General features: G+C 40.9%; 1 protein-coding gene across 6 annotated transcripts in view; it reads left to right on the top strand.

Moving 5' to 3' along the window:
• The window catches only part of ZPBP2 (zona pellucida binding protein 2), a 54,503-nt gene that overhangs the window by 26,183 nt on the left and 10,621 nt on the right, over positions 1-17,699 (top strand). For all 6 annotated transcript variants that reach the window (XM_072111481.1, XM_072111484.1, XM_072111483.1 and 3 more), the window contains 2 exons: positions 65-283; positions 16,283-16,368. In XM_072111481.1, coding sequence (XP_071967582.1) covers positions 65-283; positions 16,283-16,368 — 305 coding nt within the window. The remainder of the gene's footprint in view (positions 1-64; positions 284-16,282; positions 16,369-17,699) is intronic.

The raw sequence follows: 17,699 nt of genomic DNA, 5'->3' as shown, positions 1-17,699 counted from the left end.
GAGCATAGACAAATTATACATGATGTATCCTTATTTCTCTAATAAAATGTGCTTCCCTTTGTAGCGTACCTTGAGCCAGACTACATGTATCAGATAAACGCACGCTTTACGGCCTTGCCCTGCAGTGATCTAGCCAACGCCAGGTTTGCCCTAACTCTACTCAGCATGATCGGTGAAGTCATCACAGGCCTGAACTGTCACCTGAAGAACAAATATCATAAATGTCATGTCACCAAAGCGCCAAAGCACTCCCTACAGCATGAGCTCTTCGTAGCATTTAAAGGTAAATGTCAAGTGGGAGACAGAAATTATGTTCTTCTTGTTTACTTGAAACCCTTCAGTCATAAGCAGGTGTCCTCAGCATCGCTAGCTCTGCAATCATCACTGGGATCAGCGGTGAATTATAACGGTGCTGGTCCCGCCGTCATAAATTTTGTTTTAAAATAACCTGCAATGTGAAACCAACATTTTCTTTAAGAGAACACAATTCATCACCAGGCCAGAGGTGACTTATATTGCTATGAGGATTTATGTGTATGCAGTACGGAACTGACAGTGACATGATTCTACACTAACTTTATACACGAGAGTGTTTTCCCAGGATTCACCATTCTGTCTTACATTGTACCTTGTCATCAGTTCTACTGGAATAAAATCAATGGGCTTTATAGTTATATGAATACACATGGTACACAGTATCATACAATGCCATTTTATGCCATATTTTGTGACATTTCTTAAAGTCTGTATTTGGAGGGTTTGGGGCCTTGTTATTAGTGGTATTAGAATTAGATAGATAGATAGATAGATAGATAGATAGATAGATAGATAGATACCTGTCTAGATGCTTTACAGGTAAGGAAATACTTGCCTTTTGTCTGTTGTAATTTTCACCCACAGGTGGCGCTCATTCACCAGATATTACCTGTAAGCGTAATCTTGAATTTCTCATGATGATCTTACACAGCTCTAAGGTTTGTTCGTCTGTGTAATACATGATTCAAATTCCTGATAATTTCTTTCATAGACCGTCTGATCTCCATTATTTATTCAGCAAGTATAATATGGGAATCCGATTATTCATTTTCTAAATCCATTCCCATGTGTCCTCGGCTTTTGTAGCCACCTTCATGATGTGTCAAGGCAAGAGGAGTATGCTGTGGAAGTGTAATCTCTAAATCCTCAGCGTTTACAGTAGCAGCAAAGTAGATTACTTAACATCTGCATGTGGAATTTAACAATGGATCTCGAAATATGCAGTAGATCTGAAACAAAATATTCAGATATTCAGGAAGTTGCCTGGCAATATATATCTTTCATTGAAGATGTTGTCCCTTATTGGGTGTAACCTAACAGACTGGGGCACATTTACTTACCCGGTCTGAGGAGTTCACCAAAAGTGCATTGTCCGACGATAATGCACTCTGCCGCAATTCACTCCTGCATGTGTCGCTTCCCGGGTCAGGTGCGCCGGAGTTCACCTTCTTCTTCCTGGTGCATGTAAGTGCGTTGTCTTGCAACACAATTCGCATCTTAAATCCTGGATCAGTCTGAATCGGTCAGATCGTCTGATGGCCCGCCCCCGATTTCTGACGCATGGAAGCCAGCGCAGCTGCGCCAGAATGCGTGCAACACAATCTTAGCGCAAACCCCTGAAGTGTGATCCTCGGCCTTACTAAATATGCCCCATTGTGTAATAGAATAATGAATGAAATATGAAGATGTTCTGATCACACAGAAATGAGAAAATATGGCTAGCGGATCGGTTTACAGGATACGTGACTTCTTGTGGTTTTATAAGGGTCAGACATTAGGTGTTCTCTTTATGGAGAGATTGCCAATTAAGGCCACCTTAAAGGCATGTGGAGACTTAAAGCCATAGATGCTCCACTAGGGAATTCTGGGAAGTATAAAAAACATTTTCCAAGGTGTTGAATGGAAAACAATGCCTCCTTTTGCTAACTTGAAAGGCAGCCCCCTTAACACCAAGTATGACCTACAAGAAGTCTAAAGATATGGTGAGGGATTAAGCCAAACCAGTATATCTATTCCAGAAGGGACAGACTCCCAACTGTAGACAGCGAAGTTTCGACCTGGTTGGGTCTCCTCAGAATAGTGTAGGGAACTGGATTGGTTGTGTGAGAGGCTGAGATATAATGCAGAGCCAAAGATGATCTATGTGCTGCTTCTTGTGGTGCCATATAACAGGGTTATTTAGAGGTACACTGGTCACCTATAGATGGCACAGATGGATGTCAGAGGTTTTACTGATCCATAGTGCAGCCATCTGTTCCTATTTTATTTATATTATACAGTACATGTGGGGAAGCTGAACTAAAGGTATGTGGGTTAGATATATAAACATGCCTCATGATCAAAGGGAATTTATTGTGAAATATCTTTTCCTGTTCTTTCCTCCATCATCACGTATTACTGTCAGCAGCAGAGCTTTATGGATAGCTCGAGCATGATTTTTGGTTTTAGTAGCGATAGTCTAGGGCCCATTTACCGTGATGTTAAGTGGAAGTGCACTTAATAGCAAAACATTTCTGATGTGAGATCCCAATTAAGTCTCATAATAATTAGCTTCTCTTGGTATGCATTAAATCAACATACATTAACAAGTGTAATATTTGCAAATGAAAATACGCAAATCCCTGAATCACTCATGCAACAGAGTACATTGCTGCCTCCCACATACAAGGTCCCTGAGCCTCTAGGCTTGTTTGCCTTTGCTTCCTTTACACCATTATGTTTTCAAACAGTGGAATTATAATTTCTAATTGGCACTTTTACCACTATACTATTAAATCAGCACAAAAATCTATTGACTGAACATGCAAGGAAAGCTATATAAAACAACGGCCAAACAGTAAGTTGCATGTCTAGTCTGTACATCCCAAACACTGATGTCGTTAGAACAGAGACAAAACATATATGAAAGATATTAGTATTCCATTAGTATAGTATTAGTTTTCCATGTGTCCTGACATAAGAGTGACTGTCATACATGGAATCTAATAGGAAGGAACAACAAAAGACAAAGCTCCAAAAGGGTAGTTGGTTTCCCCATAATCTATAGCACAAGAACCTTTACCCACTATAGGTGGAAGCTTATCTGAATATGCTGTGCTAGCTTTAGATGACTTTACCCCAAACATTGGTGATGTGGACCCAATGAAGGGCAGGTCAGCATTGGACTGACTTGGTGCCGTGTATATAAAACATGAAGGCCATTCTTCTCAATGCCTGTCCTCTAATAGAACACACACACAATTTCTCATTCAAAGAGTTTTCTTTATTTTCTTGTAGAATCACACTGAAGGCATCAAAATTATGAATTAACACATGTGGAATTATATACTTAACAAAAAGTGTGAAACAACTGAAAATATGTCTTATATGCTAGGTTCTTCATTGTATCCACCTTTTGCTTTGATTACTGCTTTGCACACTCTTGGCATTCTCTTGATGAGCTTCAAGAGGTAGTCACCTGAAATGGTCTTCCAACAGTCTTGAAGGAGTTCCTAGAGATGCTAAGCACTTGTTGGCTCTTCGGTCCAGCTTACCCCAAACCATCTCGATTGGGCTCAGGTCTGGTGACTGTGGAGGCCATGTCATCTGGCGTAGCACCCCATCACTCTCCTTCTTGGTCAAATAGCCCTTACACAACCTGGAGGTGTGTCTGGTGTGACCGGATGAAATAGCATCAGTATACCTTCGATTTTGAGTAAATCCCTAACATTGTCAGCAGCAAAACGCCCCCACACCATCACACCTCCTCCTCCATGCGTCACTGTGGGAACCAGGTAGGTACCGTCCATTCATTCACCTTTTCTGCGTCGCACAAAGACATGGTGGTTGGTTGGTAAGATCTCAAATTTGGACTCATCAGACCAAAGTACAGATTTTCACTGTTCTAATGTCCATTTCTTGTGTTCATTAGCCTAAAAAAGTCTCTTGTGCTTGTTGCCTGTCCTTAGCAGTGGTTTCCTAGCAGCTATTTTACCATCAAGGCTCCTCTTGACAATTGTTGTAGAGATGTGTCTGCTGCTAGACCTCACTTGGGTACAAGTTTTCCTTAATTTCCTTAATTACCTTAATTTCTAAAGCTGCTTTTTTCTAGCCATAATACAAATTCTAAGAGTCTATTCAGTAGGACTATCAGCTGTGTATGCACATGACTTCTGCACAACTGATGGTCCCAACCCCATTTATAAGGCAATAAATCCCATTTATTAAACCTGACAGGGCACCTGTGATAAACCTTTCCAGGTGACTACCTCTTGAAGCTCATCAAGAGAATGCCAAGAGTGTGCAAAGCAGTAATCAAAGCAAAAGGTGGCTACCTTGAAGAACCTAGAATATAAGACATATTTTCAGTTGTTGCACCCTTTTTTTGTTAAGTATGTAATCCCACATGTGTTAATTCATAGTTGTGATGCCTTCAGTATGAATCTACAATTTTTATAGTCATGAAAATAAAGAAAACTCTTTGAATGAGAAGGTGTGTCCAAACTTGTGGTCTGTACTTTATATTTATAATACTTATTCAAACCACTGAATAAATGTCCTCAGTGGAAATGTGATCATTGCTCCATTTAGACAAGGGTACAAGGTATCTCCACTGCAATTAGGGATGATGTCCAAGTGGTTTGAACTTCTCTGATCTAAAACTTTTCCCATTGAATGTGAATAATGGACAGTTTATATTAGCTGACAAATCTCTTAAAATTTAGGTTGACGCTAGGGTTTATTTGGATTACTGTCAAGCTAAATGTCCTGAACACTGTTATCTCCAGAGTACATTAAGAAACATTTACAGTATATACATATTTGTGAAAAGGCATAGCAACAGTAATGCAGATCGATGAAAATAAGGTCAATAATACGGAGAGGCATCCTGCTTCTCTTCAGCTCTAATCAGGTTTTTCCGATAGTCATCTACTCCAGTGCATCCCGGGATGCTCAGTATAAATCTCACAGGGTGACAAGGCCTCGTGGTACTCACAAATACTTGTTGATTTGACGGCTGTTATAAAAATAGAAGATGTGTTGTATATCACTGCTCGTCATAAATTTAGACCAAGACTCCCATTCAGTGTGTTATAAATAAAAAATATATACACCTTCTTCTCAGCACTGTAATTACATGCAGCTATTTCTACCACTGAATATTCTCCAGACCTTCCTCCAGATTAAAAATTTGGATTATGTTGTTTGTATTTGGCAAAGATTTCAAAAGATTCTCCATTTTCAAAGTTCAAAATTCTCTACTTTTCAGGCAGATAGTGATACCACACATATAAGTTGATAACTTATTTTTCTCAAAGGTCTGTTTTATGTCGGCATGGTCTTTTAAGCATCTGCAAATTTTTCTAGGATGTTACGGGGCTTAGAATTTAGGTGCGCTTTTTCACATTTTTCTGAGAAAATAATGCAAATCTATATATAGAGGCCTAAATAATAGTTAAACCCTCAAAATTACCCCATTAAGGGAACTACACCTACAACATGAAATATACACAGTTAGCTTTTAAAAGGTATTGCCAGAATTTGTTACTCTTCTTCTTTCACTAGAGATATATTCACTTACCGAATATACTCGAGTATAAGCTGATCCGAGTATAAGCCTAGACCCCTAATTTTACCACCAAAAACTGGGAAAACCTATTGACTCCAGTATAAGCCAAGGGTCGGAAATGCATCGGCCACAGTCTCCCAGTATATAGCCAGCCCCCTGTAGTATATAGCCAGCCCCCTGTAGTATACAGCCAGCCCCCTGTAGTATACAGCCAGCCCCCAGTAGTATGCACCCAGCCCCCAGTAGTATACAGCCAGCCAGCCCCAAGTAGTATACAGCCAGCCAGCCCCCAGTAGTATATAGCCTGCCAGCCCCATGAAGTATACAGCCAGCCCCATGTAGTATACAGCCAGCCAGCCCCATGTAGTATACAGCCAGCCCACAGTTTGCCAAGCAAATACAAAAAAACAAACTTACATACTCACCCCCTGGCACCCCGGCACGGCTCCCGATCCTGGGTGTGGCTCCTGGAATCTCCTCTTCCTTCTTCTCTTTGCTGTATTAGCTGGCAGAGATGCGTCCACGCGATCTGACAGCCGGCGCACACTATGACATCATCACCGGCGATACCGCAAGGCAGATCGCAAGGAAGCCTCTCCGCTGGTTAATACAGAGAGAAGACTGAAGAGTAGCCATGACGAGCATCGGGGCGCCGGAGGGTGAGTATGTAAGTTGTTTTTTTTTTTTTATCGACTCGAGTATAAGCCGAGGTGAGGTTTTTCAGCACATTTTTTGTGCTGAAAAGCTCTGCTTATACACGGGTATATACGGTATACTGCTGAGTTCTGGTAAAACCTGCCAAAAAAAACTATATAAAAAAATACACTAGAGACCAGTGAAAAACTTTCTTTGATGTCCCCATGTCTGCGTCCCCTACTCTTTGCATCCTCCTTTCACTAAAGACAGATCTGAGCCAAGAAGATATTATATTAACTATTAATTTACAAAACATGTGTGAAGTAACTTTTGGAGTAACCAAGACACTGCAGTATTATACCTACAGCCTGCCAGCTCCCAATAGTATACAGCCAGCCCTTAGTAGTCTACAGCCTGCCCCCCCCCCCCCCCCCAGCACTTAAAAAAAATAAACTTATATACTCACCCTCCGATGTTGGCGCGGCTCCCCGATGTCCCCAATGTCGGCGTGTTCCGTCTTCTTTCCTCCCCCCGGCTCCTCTTCTTTCTTCTGTCATGGACGCGGCCATGTTTTTTTTCCAGCAGGCGCATACTATTACGCGGCCGCTGCTGACGTCATAGTATATGCCGGCCAGGAAGAAAACATGGCCGCGTCCATGACAGAAGAAAGAAAATGAGCCGCGGGAAAGAAAGAAGACAAGACGTGCCAACATCTGGGGACATCGGAGAGCCGCGTGGAGCATCGGGCCGCCGGAGAGTGAATATATAAGTTTATTTTTTTTTAAAGTGGGTTATTGTTTTTTAAGTGGGTTTTGTAATATACTCGTGTATAAGCCTAGGGGACGTTTTTCAGCACATTTTTTGTGCTGAAAAACTCGGCTTATACACTAGTATATATATTCCTGAATGAAGTAGTTTTACTGTTAAGCACAAATTATATCCTTTATAATTCATGTTACATTCTATGTCATATGGATATTTTTTATTCGTTGATGGAACTTCATCACATTCTGAATAACTAAGACTAAATCTTGCGTCTTGGAGATGAAGGTAGAGTGAGCCTTATGGTAACATCTAAGGAGAATTACTGTAGCTGTCTCTACATATCATTTAAATATCGAGCCCTGTGTCCTCGAGCTCTGTTACCATACACATGAAACATTTCCTATTAGTCTCTGTAGTTCACTCTTGCTGGGAGCCCCTGCTGTTTCTGTATTAAAGGAAATTAGAGGTAAAATATAGGGTCCTCTGGTTAAAAGGATTGCTTTGTTGTTTTCTCACACTTTATATACTTTAATATTTATATTTGGCCCCATAGTAAAGCAAGTCATAAATATTAGATGAAAGTAGACAAAAGCCAACTATTTTTACTAATTATGAGTTTTCCACTCTTTAAAGGAAACCTACCACCACATATCTACCAATTAAGGTATATCCGGTGGCAGGTCCCTTTAATGTATGGTGGTATAGCCCTTTTTAGGGCCCAGAACTTTTATAAATTTTAATTCCCCCAATATGCAAATTTCCTAAAGAGGCTACTGGAATGTGGAGGAGCCGGAGCTGAGGTTACTTTCCTTACAGAAGATGATGCTATTTCTCCTTTGTGCTCTGTTCAGTATTTGCTTTAGGCTAACCCAGGAGCATTGGTCCCCGCCTCTTATTGCCTCAGCAACTGGTAGAATACATGTTCATTTTCTTTGTATTTTTTGGTTGGGTAACACTCATCTAGAGGATCCCCATGAACCACTAAACAAGGACCTGGACATGGCTGCAAGGAATCTTCAGGTCACTACGCCAGAAGATCTCTCTTTTGGCAACAGATGATGTAGGCATAGCATCATGTGATACATAAGGAACAGGGATTTGTTGACAGTGCTGCAGGACACCAGGTATAGAAGTCTCGATGTAGGGATTGTGATGCTATAGGGATTGCCATGAATTATCATCCAGGGCCATCACTGATATCCATGAAAAAAAATTAAAAAAAAAATACCATAAAAACAACATGTCTTATATAATTGAGTAGCTACTTTATTTGGAAAAATTTAAAGGAAACCTACCACTTGTAAATGGTCATTATGACCCACATTAACCTGCACATAAGAGTAGCTGAGCTGTTGTAGGCACATATTTTGGTTAAACAAATAACAAAATGGATGGATTATAACTCTAGATTATTAACTTTGCTAATAACCTTTGCTAATAAACTTTGCTAATAAAATAATTAGTGTGGGTCATAATGACCATTTACAAGTGGTAGGTTTCCTTTAAGGTTGATGGCTTTTTTGATGTGATATTTAACTTGCTCCACCCAGCCTCTTCTATTGCTCTAAGCTTGAATTCAATGTATTCCAAATTTGTGTTTTAAGATAGAACTTTCAGTAAATGTCTCCCAAACATTTAAGGGGTTGAAAAGGAAGTATAAAAATAAGGCTATTTGGTCTTGTTTCTACTTCTCTAGTGCGAGGGGGTGTCATTAGGTGAATTTTAAAATGTGTAAACATTTTACAGCTGTGTAGAAGTGGATGATTGGCAGAACAGTAAACCTGATGTGGCATGAGGTTTTGATAAACCCTTCTACCGCTGTCCACCTTGTTATATTTTCTCCTTAAAATTACTTGTGTCACCTGCTCAGTGGAGCATTCAGGTTTTCCAACATGTGTATCTCTTCTATATAGTGAGCAGCACAGGAAAGTTGTCTTTTAACTAATCTCTCTTCAATAGATTTTATATCTGTCAGCAGGTTAACAATGGGGTATGTATGAAGACCAGCGATCACAACAGTCCTGATACCCCAAGGTACAGGCCTCATCATTAATCATGCACATGGAATTGGAAGGACTCGCTACAATTAACTCCAACAGGAGACCGGTTTCTAGGTGGAAAACACTAGTCTTCTGTGATGATGAATTCTGGTTCAGTATAAGACTGTTGGTTCCTACATTTGACCTACTTTCAGTTGGTCTAAAATGCGTCGGAATTTTGGGCACACGGACGACTTCCCGCAAACCACGCCCCTTTCTCAAGAGGCCACGCCCATATCTCTGAGACCACGCTTGATAACTGTAGTGCAAGGCATTTTAGACAGTGTTTTGGTGCAAAACCAACAGAATTGTGGCGCAATTGCGTCCCCCCCCCCCAATCTCCCCCAATAAGTGAAGACTTTACACAAAAGAAGGAGAAAAAGTTGCAAATAGCAAAAAGGCGTTAATAAATGCCCCAACCAGTACAAAGTTAGGCTACATTCACACTGTTGTTGCCCACGGTACCATAGCACGGCGGGCAACGGCGCGCAGCTCACCCCCGCCCCTCTCCATAGGAACATATGGTGCACGGCGCCGTACTACGGAGAAAGATCGGACATGTCCTATCTTTTTCCGGGGTACGGAGCGGCACCGTACCGATCCCGTAGGGCGCCGTGCGCCCATTGCCGTCTATGGGGGACGTATATCGGCCGTATATACGTCACCCTTGCGGCAGTGTGAATGCAGCCTTAGATGGACAGTGTTAAACTACCTGGTTTATCAAAGAGTCTTATACTGAATGATAAATCTGGTTTACTTGTAGACTGTGTAGTCTTACTTCACACCTCTTAGTTGTTAGCTTAGTTTAGAATACCACCTTGACCTGACACAATGAAGAACATTTACAAAGTTTTTTGTCGAACTTTGTACAATCTTTTAGGTGCCAGCTGCTTGTACAGATATTTAAGAAGGGCCCACACCACATTTGTGTTGCACACGACCATTTTGTGTCACAGCTGCACTCTGCTTCACGTGACACAAATTTCTATACTGAAGGGGGCATTTCGGTGCCCAGTTGGGCTGTGTGTCAGATTTAACATGCAGAGTCCAACAGAAGTGTGTCGCCCTATATTAAAGGTGCACCCTGTCGGGGCAGTGTAGAGGGCGCCAAATTCATGCAGAACATGCACCAGAAATCCTGAATCTGGCACACTCTGCACACTACACAGACAAAGTGCACATATGCTCATCAATAAAAAATGTTTGGTGTCTTCTCCTTCAAGGACCCATAACATGTTTGATTCCATTGATTCCAAATGCAAAAAATGCAATTCTGGCATTGTGTTTGTAAGATTTTACATGATTCACCATACAGAACAAATAACAAATGTATTGGTCAGGTACTTAAATAACATAGTTTTGATGAACCCCACTCTTGAGTTCAATCATGAGGTTCACTATCTCTTGAAATTAGTCCCACCCAGGTCAAGATCTGAAAAGAGTTTGTATGTTCTCTCTGTGTGTGCATGGGTTTCCTCTGGGTCCTCTGGTTTCCTCCCACACTCCGATTTTGCAATTTCTATGCAGCGCTGTTTAATCTCTAGGCGCTATATAAATAAAGAATTATTATTATTATTATTATACTAAGGAGTCATGCAATTTACACCATAAAGCACAGCCAACCTATGCAAGATGGCATTTTTTACACTAAATCTACTCCCAAGCCCTGTCAGCACCTAGATACACTGCCACCACCCACAAATTACTTAAACTAAGAAGGCCATAGGCACCTCATCCACACAGTCAACGCACACTGGTAATTCACACAGAACATGCAATCACTAAATATGCTATGCTATAAGAGCCTGGTAACGTAAATCCGTAGGTTCCCTAAGGCTACAAGCAGAGGCTTGCTTATTAAGGTCAAACTTTAATATACGTGCAGGTACAATACACTTATAAAAGCATAAACTTGTCAGAAAAAAAGAGTACAAGCAATATACATACAAAAAGTTATGAAAATAAAATGGTATAAAAAAACAAATAACCTAACTATGGTATAGTTAGAATAAAATAGTTCAAATTAGTTAAAATTCCTCTGGGAAACGCAGCAAAGACAATTCGGGCAGCCTTCTAGCGATGATGGGTTTCCCAAGACTGACAGAGGGGTTCCCCTGGATTCACTAATTTGAATCCTCCCCTTAACCCAAACTTCTAATCATGAGATATGTCCAAATTTGGGACAAATATAATTTTCTTTTGTGTTTTTTACGACGGGAAAGAAGCACACAAACTTTTTCATCTTTTGATCTGTGTCTGGAAGAGGTGTCAATGCTCACACTTTCTGTACAAACAGACTTCCCTACAACCTTTGACAAACAGAAATCTCCTAGGGGTTTTTAGACACCAAGTAAAACATTCCTCCCTGGCAGATCCTGTCTGGCTCTAAAGGGGAATTAACATTTACACTAAAAAAGGGTCAGTTTATGGCTTGATATGACTAAGGCTACATTCACACTAACGTATGCAGGACGTATTTACGGCCGACGTATATACGGCCGATATACGTCCTCCATACACGTCAATGGGCGCACTGCGCCCTACGGGAGCGGTACGGTGCAGCACACGTGCGGCGTACCCGTACCCGTGCACTGCCGTTGCCCGCTACTGTACGGTACGGGCGGGCAACGGCAGTGTGAATGTAGCCTAAAGGTGATTCTAATTAAAGAGAACCCGTCAGGCCACGTTGATTTCCCCTAATCACGCCCTGGCCACACCCCAAATTTTTATTACTAATAATCATCTTCATTATAATGTGTAGCTGATGTCTGAGTCTCTCACATGTGTATTAGAAGAGAGAGCATGTCAGCAGGTAAAGCACAGACACTAGCAATGCTTTACTATACATTACACACAAACATGAGCAGGGAGAGGAGAGAGGAGGGGTAACAGGGGTGACAGCACTTCCTCTGACCATGTGACCAGCCTCATTTACATAATAAAGAAAAGATGATTTTATAATGATTAATGTATGAATTGACTAAATTAAGGCTGTGATGGATCCTTCTGAACTGCTCAAACAGGTGGTGGTGACAGGACTAGTGACAGAGACCTGATGACAGGTGTCCTTTAAAGGACTGGAAACAGAAGCTTATGGCTATTTTCAGATTTTTTTACCACAGTATATACTGTAATTTGTTTCCACAATCACAGCACAGGGGGGGGCGAAAAGCGTGAGAGAGTGAGCCTAATCCCTCATACAGAATTTAGATGTCTTAGTAGTATTAAAAGGGACACTAATTGACCACCATAAAATTTGTCATTAACGTTCAGAGATATTAATACTCTTTTTTAATTTTGTCTGGAGTTACCAGTAGATCTTTGTACACAAGTAAGAAGAAGAAATCCTGTGTAGTCTTAGTCTTCGGGTATACTCTATTCCATCTGTTTCCAACTACTGCTAATATACAGAATGTATTGTAGTTTATAAGATTTATTTACTAGATGGAAAGTGAGTATGTCTGTAGACCTAGACAGGTTTGACTGCAGTATGTAGTCTGTTACTATGGAGACATGTGTGAGATTTTATTATTACAATTAGCAAAGTTTTATTACTTTGACTGATCACTAGTGTCGGAGATTATTAGTATTCTTCCAACTTTGACTGTAGTGTATGACCGGAAGTGCCAAGCATCAAACCTCATTTAACTACTTATGACCTATTCCGGAAAACCATAATAAAAATACAGTTGTTTGCACAGAATCTTGTGCTGTCTAGCAGAATTTCTTATGATGACTACTTAATGGCTTAAAAAATGTGTCTGTGGTGAAACCTCAGATGAGAATACCAGTGGTGCACTTTAATGTCTGAAAGGGCTTATCCAGACATGTAAAGATGATAGCTAATGCTGACTATGGGCCCTGTTTTTATCATAAAGTGCCAACATGGCAATTTAAGCAGTAACTCATTTTTAACTGCTCTGCCTCAACTTTAAATCATGTAACCGTTCTGAGGACACCAATACATTCAAAGAAGGAGGGGCATTTGAATTAGCATGGTAGCATCTGTCCAGGAAGACAGGAAGAATTTAGGAGCTTGTAGTAGGCACTCAAATGATAACCAGCCCTGTCCACATCTCCTTGCTCCTTCTGCAGTCTCAGGCAACCATGAATATGTCTCTTGAGTCTCATCTGCTCCAAGTGCCCTCTCTCCGGCACCCATGCCAGGGTTAAAGTACCCTGGGGGACTGAAAAATAGTAAAATAAGTTTAAAAAAAGTTACAAAAAATTATATTGAAAAAAAACTAAAAATGCAAATCACCCCACTTGTCCTAGAAGTCTTATAAATACAAATAAACAGTAAAACTCATAAACATGTAAGGTATCACCATGTCCCAAGATGTCCAATCTATCAGAATATAATAAAGGTTTTTCACAGTGTTTAACAGAAAAAAAGGCGCCCAAAGTCGAAAATCAAAGATATAACAAATTCAATAAAAAGTGATCAAAAGGCTGCACAGTCCTATAAATGGTACCATGGAAAATGTCATAGAAAATGACAACACCCAGAGCTCCGTACATGGAAGTATGAAAAAGTTATTAGCGCCAAAAGATGGCAAAATTAAGAATTTTTTTTTTTGTACAGGTTTTAATTTTTGTAAATGTAGGAAAACATTATAAAACCTTTACAAATTTGGTATCCCTATGATTGCACCGATCCAAAGAATGAAGTAGACATGTCATTTGGGACTGACATTAAAAGCGGTAAAATGCAACCCCACAAGAGAACTGTGCCAGTGCATTTTTTCACCATTTTCATTGAATTTGGAATTTTTTCCCCACTTCCCAGTAAATCACTTGATTTATTATGCAGAAAACAAGCCATCATACAGCTCTTTGCGTTGATAAATAAAAAAAGTTATGGGTTTTTAAAGGTGGGGAGTAAAAAATGGAAATTCATGTCGTTCTGCAGAAAGAACCAATGTGCAGACATATGTAAGGAGTAGTTTTAGAGAGTGTGGTGCCAAGTGTCAGACCTCCTTTAAAGGGGTTTTGTCACCATAGCACATGGCTGTAATTGGGTCCAATGCATTGTGACAAGTACTTTCACCATTTACACTTATTACAAAATCTGCAGGCTTACTGAGATAACTCCTTTTGTCCTGGTTGCTGGCGCCCTCTAGTGGTAGCTGTGTCCCGTCCTGAGCAACAGCTGATCTGGCCGAGTCTGCGCACAAACATTCCACCAGCTGCTCTGCACTACAGATCACTCCACACTGAGAGATCACCTGACACACTGCAGCCAATAGGAAGTGAGACATGGGGGCAGAGAGCTCAGCCATCTACACCAGTGAATGAGGTGATTTCCACTGCTCCACAGTTGCTTCCAGCAGCAGATACAAGGTAACTGCAGACATACATGACTATCTGCTGCACAGAGGAGTCCCCCCTAACATGGATCATAGCAATGCAGCAGCCCTTCCTCCCTCCACCATTAGTCAGGTCACACAGGAGGCTGCAGAGATAACACAAGTAACAGGCTGAGCTCTGACCTCTCCTGATGCAGTCCTCCTCCTGTACTCTCCTCCATGCACTGTCCCTCCATGTTACCCTGCTCTCCTGATCCAGTCCTCCTCCTGTACTCTCCACCATTCACTGTCCCTCCATGCTACCCTGCTGTCCTGCAGTCCTCCTGTACTCTCCACCATTCACTGTCCCTCCATGCTACCCTGCTGTCCTGCAGTCCTCCTGTACTCTCCACCATTCACTGTCCCTCCATGCTACCCTGCTGTCCTGCAAAGGGGCCCTTGTTCCTGACTAGCAGGGAAGTAGCTAAAGTAACATGTGAGAAGCTGTCACCTATTTATCTATACATCCATGCATGTCAGCCTGACCGACCACGATGCTGTGAGAATACATAGTACATGTGTACTATGTGCAGTGTCCTGTGTAGTGTGCAGGGGGCGCCAGATTCAGGATTTCTGGCGCACGTTCTTCATGAATCTGGTGCCCCCTGCACTGCTTTGACAGACTGCACCAACTTTTTTTGGTGCACTTTTAACATGGGGCGTATGACACATTTCTATTGGACTTCTATTGGATCAGTAAATGCAGGGACTATTTGAGCACAGCAGGTGGAAGGAGACTCTGAAGGCTGAGCGCTCTGTAGCGCTGAGGTGAGGCCAGTGAGTTGCCTCTGTCAGTGCTGTGCATGTGCCTGGCCCCTCCCACATCTGCTTCTGTGTGGAGCAGAATAGAGGCTGAACAAGCATCATAATAACAAATAGAAAGGAATCTTTAATTCAAGGTAACCATTACAAATAGATTTTTGAAATATTTTAACCTCTTTGACAGCTTTTTGCAGTCAATTGTTTCGTGGCATAACCCCTTTAAGCTAATATTCATGGCGTATCATAACAATAGGTCATCAATTGTAAAAGCTTAGATAAACAATTTAACCAACATATACTGTACATGTTATTTACAAGTAACATCTTTCCTAATTGTTCTACTGTTGGCATCCTTAAAGGCCCTTAAATGAAACCTGTCATTAGAGACCTTTTTTTAAATTGCCATCCCCACAGACGTTCAGCATCTTTTCCCCAACAGTTTTCATAAAATTTCTGCCATTTATTGTGAAAAAGATAAATTAGATTAAAGTTTTACCTGGCTCCCTGCCAGCATGGTCCGCTTATCCCCTGGACGTGGTTGCAGTAAGCAGCAGGTTCACGCGTGCCCCTCCCTCCTCTTTTCCTGTGCTCGCTGACCGCAGCAAGCAAAACTTACCCTTGCGTGGTCAGCACCAGATAAAGTAGAAACAGCCGGACCATCTACACTGCAATCTGCACATGCGTCATAGTGAGATGCACAGATAGCATTGAGGACGGTCCGACCATTTCCACTGTATCTGCGCTGTGCAGAAGAAAGTGTTGACCGCACAAGGGTTTTGCTTGCTGCGGTAAGCGAGCACAGAAAGAAGAGGAGGGAAGGGGCAGGAGTGAAAGGGAGGGTTTTTTTTAAATGCAGTGTGACAAGCTAACCTGCTGCTTGCTGAAACCACGCGGAACGTGCTGGCAGGGAGCCAGGTAAAACTTTGATCTAATTTATTTTCCACAATAAATGGCAGAAATATTATAAAAACTGTTGGGAGTTATGATGATTAATGTCTGTGGGGGCATGGGTAATTAAAAAAAAGGGTCTCTGATGACAGGTTCCTTTTAAGAAGGCGTTCTTTGAGGTATTTACTCGGCTTCTGTTATTATTCATATGTTGTTAATTCAGCCCTAACTTTATATACCAATTTAATGTTTCTCTGCAGTCAGTCCTTTCTCCCGTGGCTGGGATAAAGAATGTTCCATCAGTTCTTACTACTGTCAAAAGGAGACAAATATACGCATGGAAAAGGTATGACTGACCATCAGACATATCCAGCTACCGGTATATCTTATTAGATAAATACTGTGTCCCACAATGAGCTTTTTTTGCTTAATGATTTTATGTTTTCCACAACAATAATTTTAGGAACATGACAGAACTCTTATAATTGCTGCTTATTATTGTATATGCTGTAAGTAAACATTCAATGCCAATTTAACTTGCCCATAGAATAACTTGTAGCAATAGGTGACTTTGTAACAGTCAATATAATCATCTCTCAATCTGCATCCGGGTCAATACCGTGCACTGAAGTGACATTAGTCATGGAGCTCATAAATTTACTGCATAATCGACAAAAAGACAAGATAAAAACAACAGACTAATAAGACTTTATAGATGTCTCCTAGTGACAAAGCAGTCCCTGTATACATTTACTCATGCCTCTATCTATCTCACTTCTTTTTTATGAGTCACACCTAGCCATATACCCTTATTTGTATTTTCTTACGTTCCAAAGAATCATTTTATTGATATTTTGTAAAATTTACGGTATATCACGGTAATATTCGCAGCCTGGAAAAATATTGAAAGAGGAAGGCACAAGAAGTTCCATATAAAGAGTCATTGGGGCAGATTTATCAAGCTGTCTGAAAGTCAGAATATTTCTAGTTGCCCTTGGCAACCAATCGCGGCTCAGCTTTCATTTTACCAGTGCTCATGAATATTTTAAAGGGGAGCTGTGATTGGTTGCCATGGGCAACTAGAAATATTCTGACTTTCAGACAGATTGATAAATCTGCCCCATAAAGTTCATTTCTTAAGAAGTAGATAGTGATATCCTTTTTTCAATAGTTCACACTCAACAAGGATTATTCTAAAGACTTGTATGACATCACATTTCCTATAATTGTTTGCATTATGGGAACAGAATCCCTACCACCATTATTAACATATGCAACAACCCAAATTCTTCAGATGCTAATAGATTAAAGGATTATTTCCACAAAGACATGATTCTTTAATATACTCAGGATAACAAAATGACATATTCTCTAATTAAATGTTATTTTTTAAAAATACAGCATTTAACAGATATAAGTCCGACCTGTCTCTATCAGTCCTGGTGTACACAATTTCAGTTGCCCCGGGATCCAAATGTTAATCTTCAGACTATGGTTGGGCAGGACTGATTCATCTCATGAATAACTTCACCTATCTGCACACTGCAGTGCTCTCTGCATCCAGTCCTTTCCTTCTCCGTTACATTAAGAGCTCACTCACAGACACTTGTGTGTTATTGCTGAGATGTATCAAAGCTAACACTCTGTGTTAAAGATGAGATGTAGCAGGGCTGAAGT

This window comes from Engystomops pustulosus, chromosome 6 (assembly GCF_040894005.1).
Source record: "Engystomops pustulosus chromosome 6, aEngPut4.maternal, whole genome shotgun sequence".
Classification (NCBI taxonomy): Eukaryota; Metazoa; Chordata; class Amphibia; order Anura; family Leptodactylidae; genus Engystomops; species Engystomops pustulosus.
The sequence above is the reverse complement of the archived record's forward strand: the minus strand, read 5'-3'. Positions and strand labels throughout refer to the sequence as shown.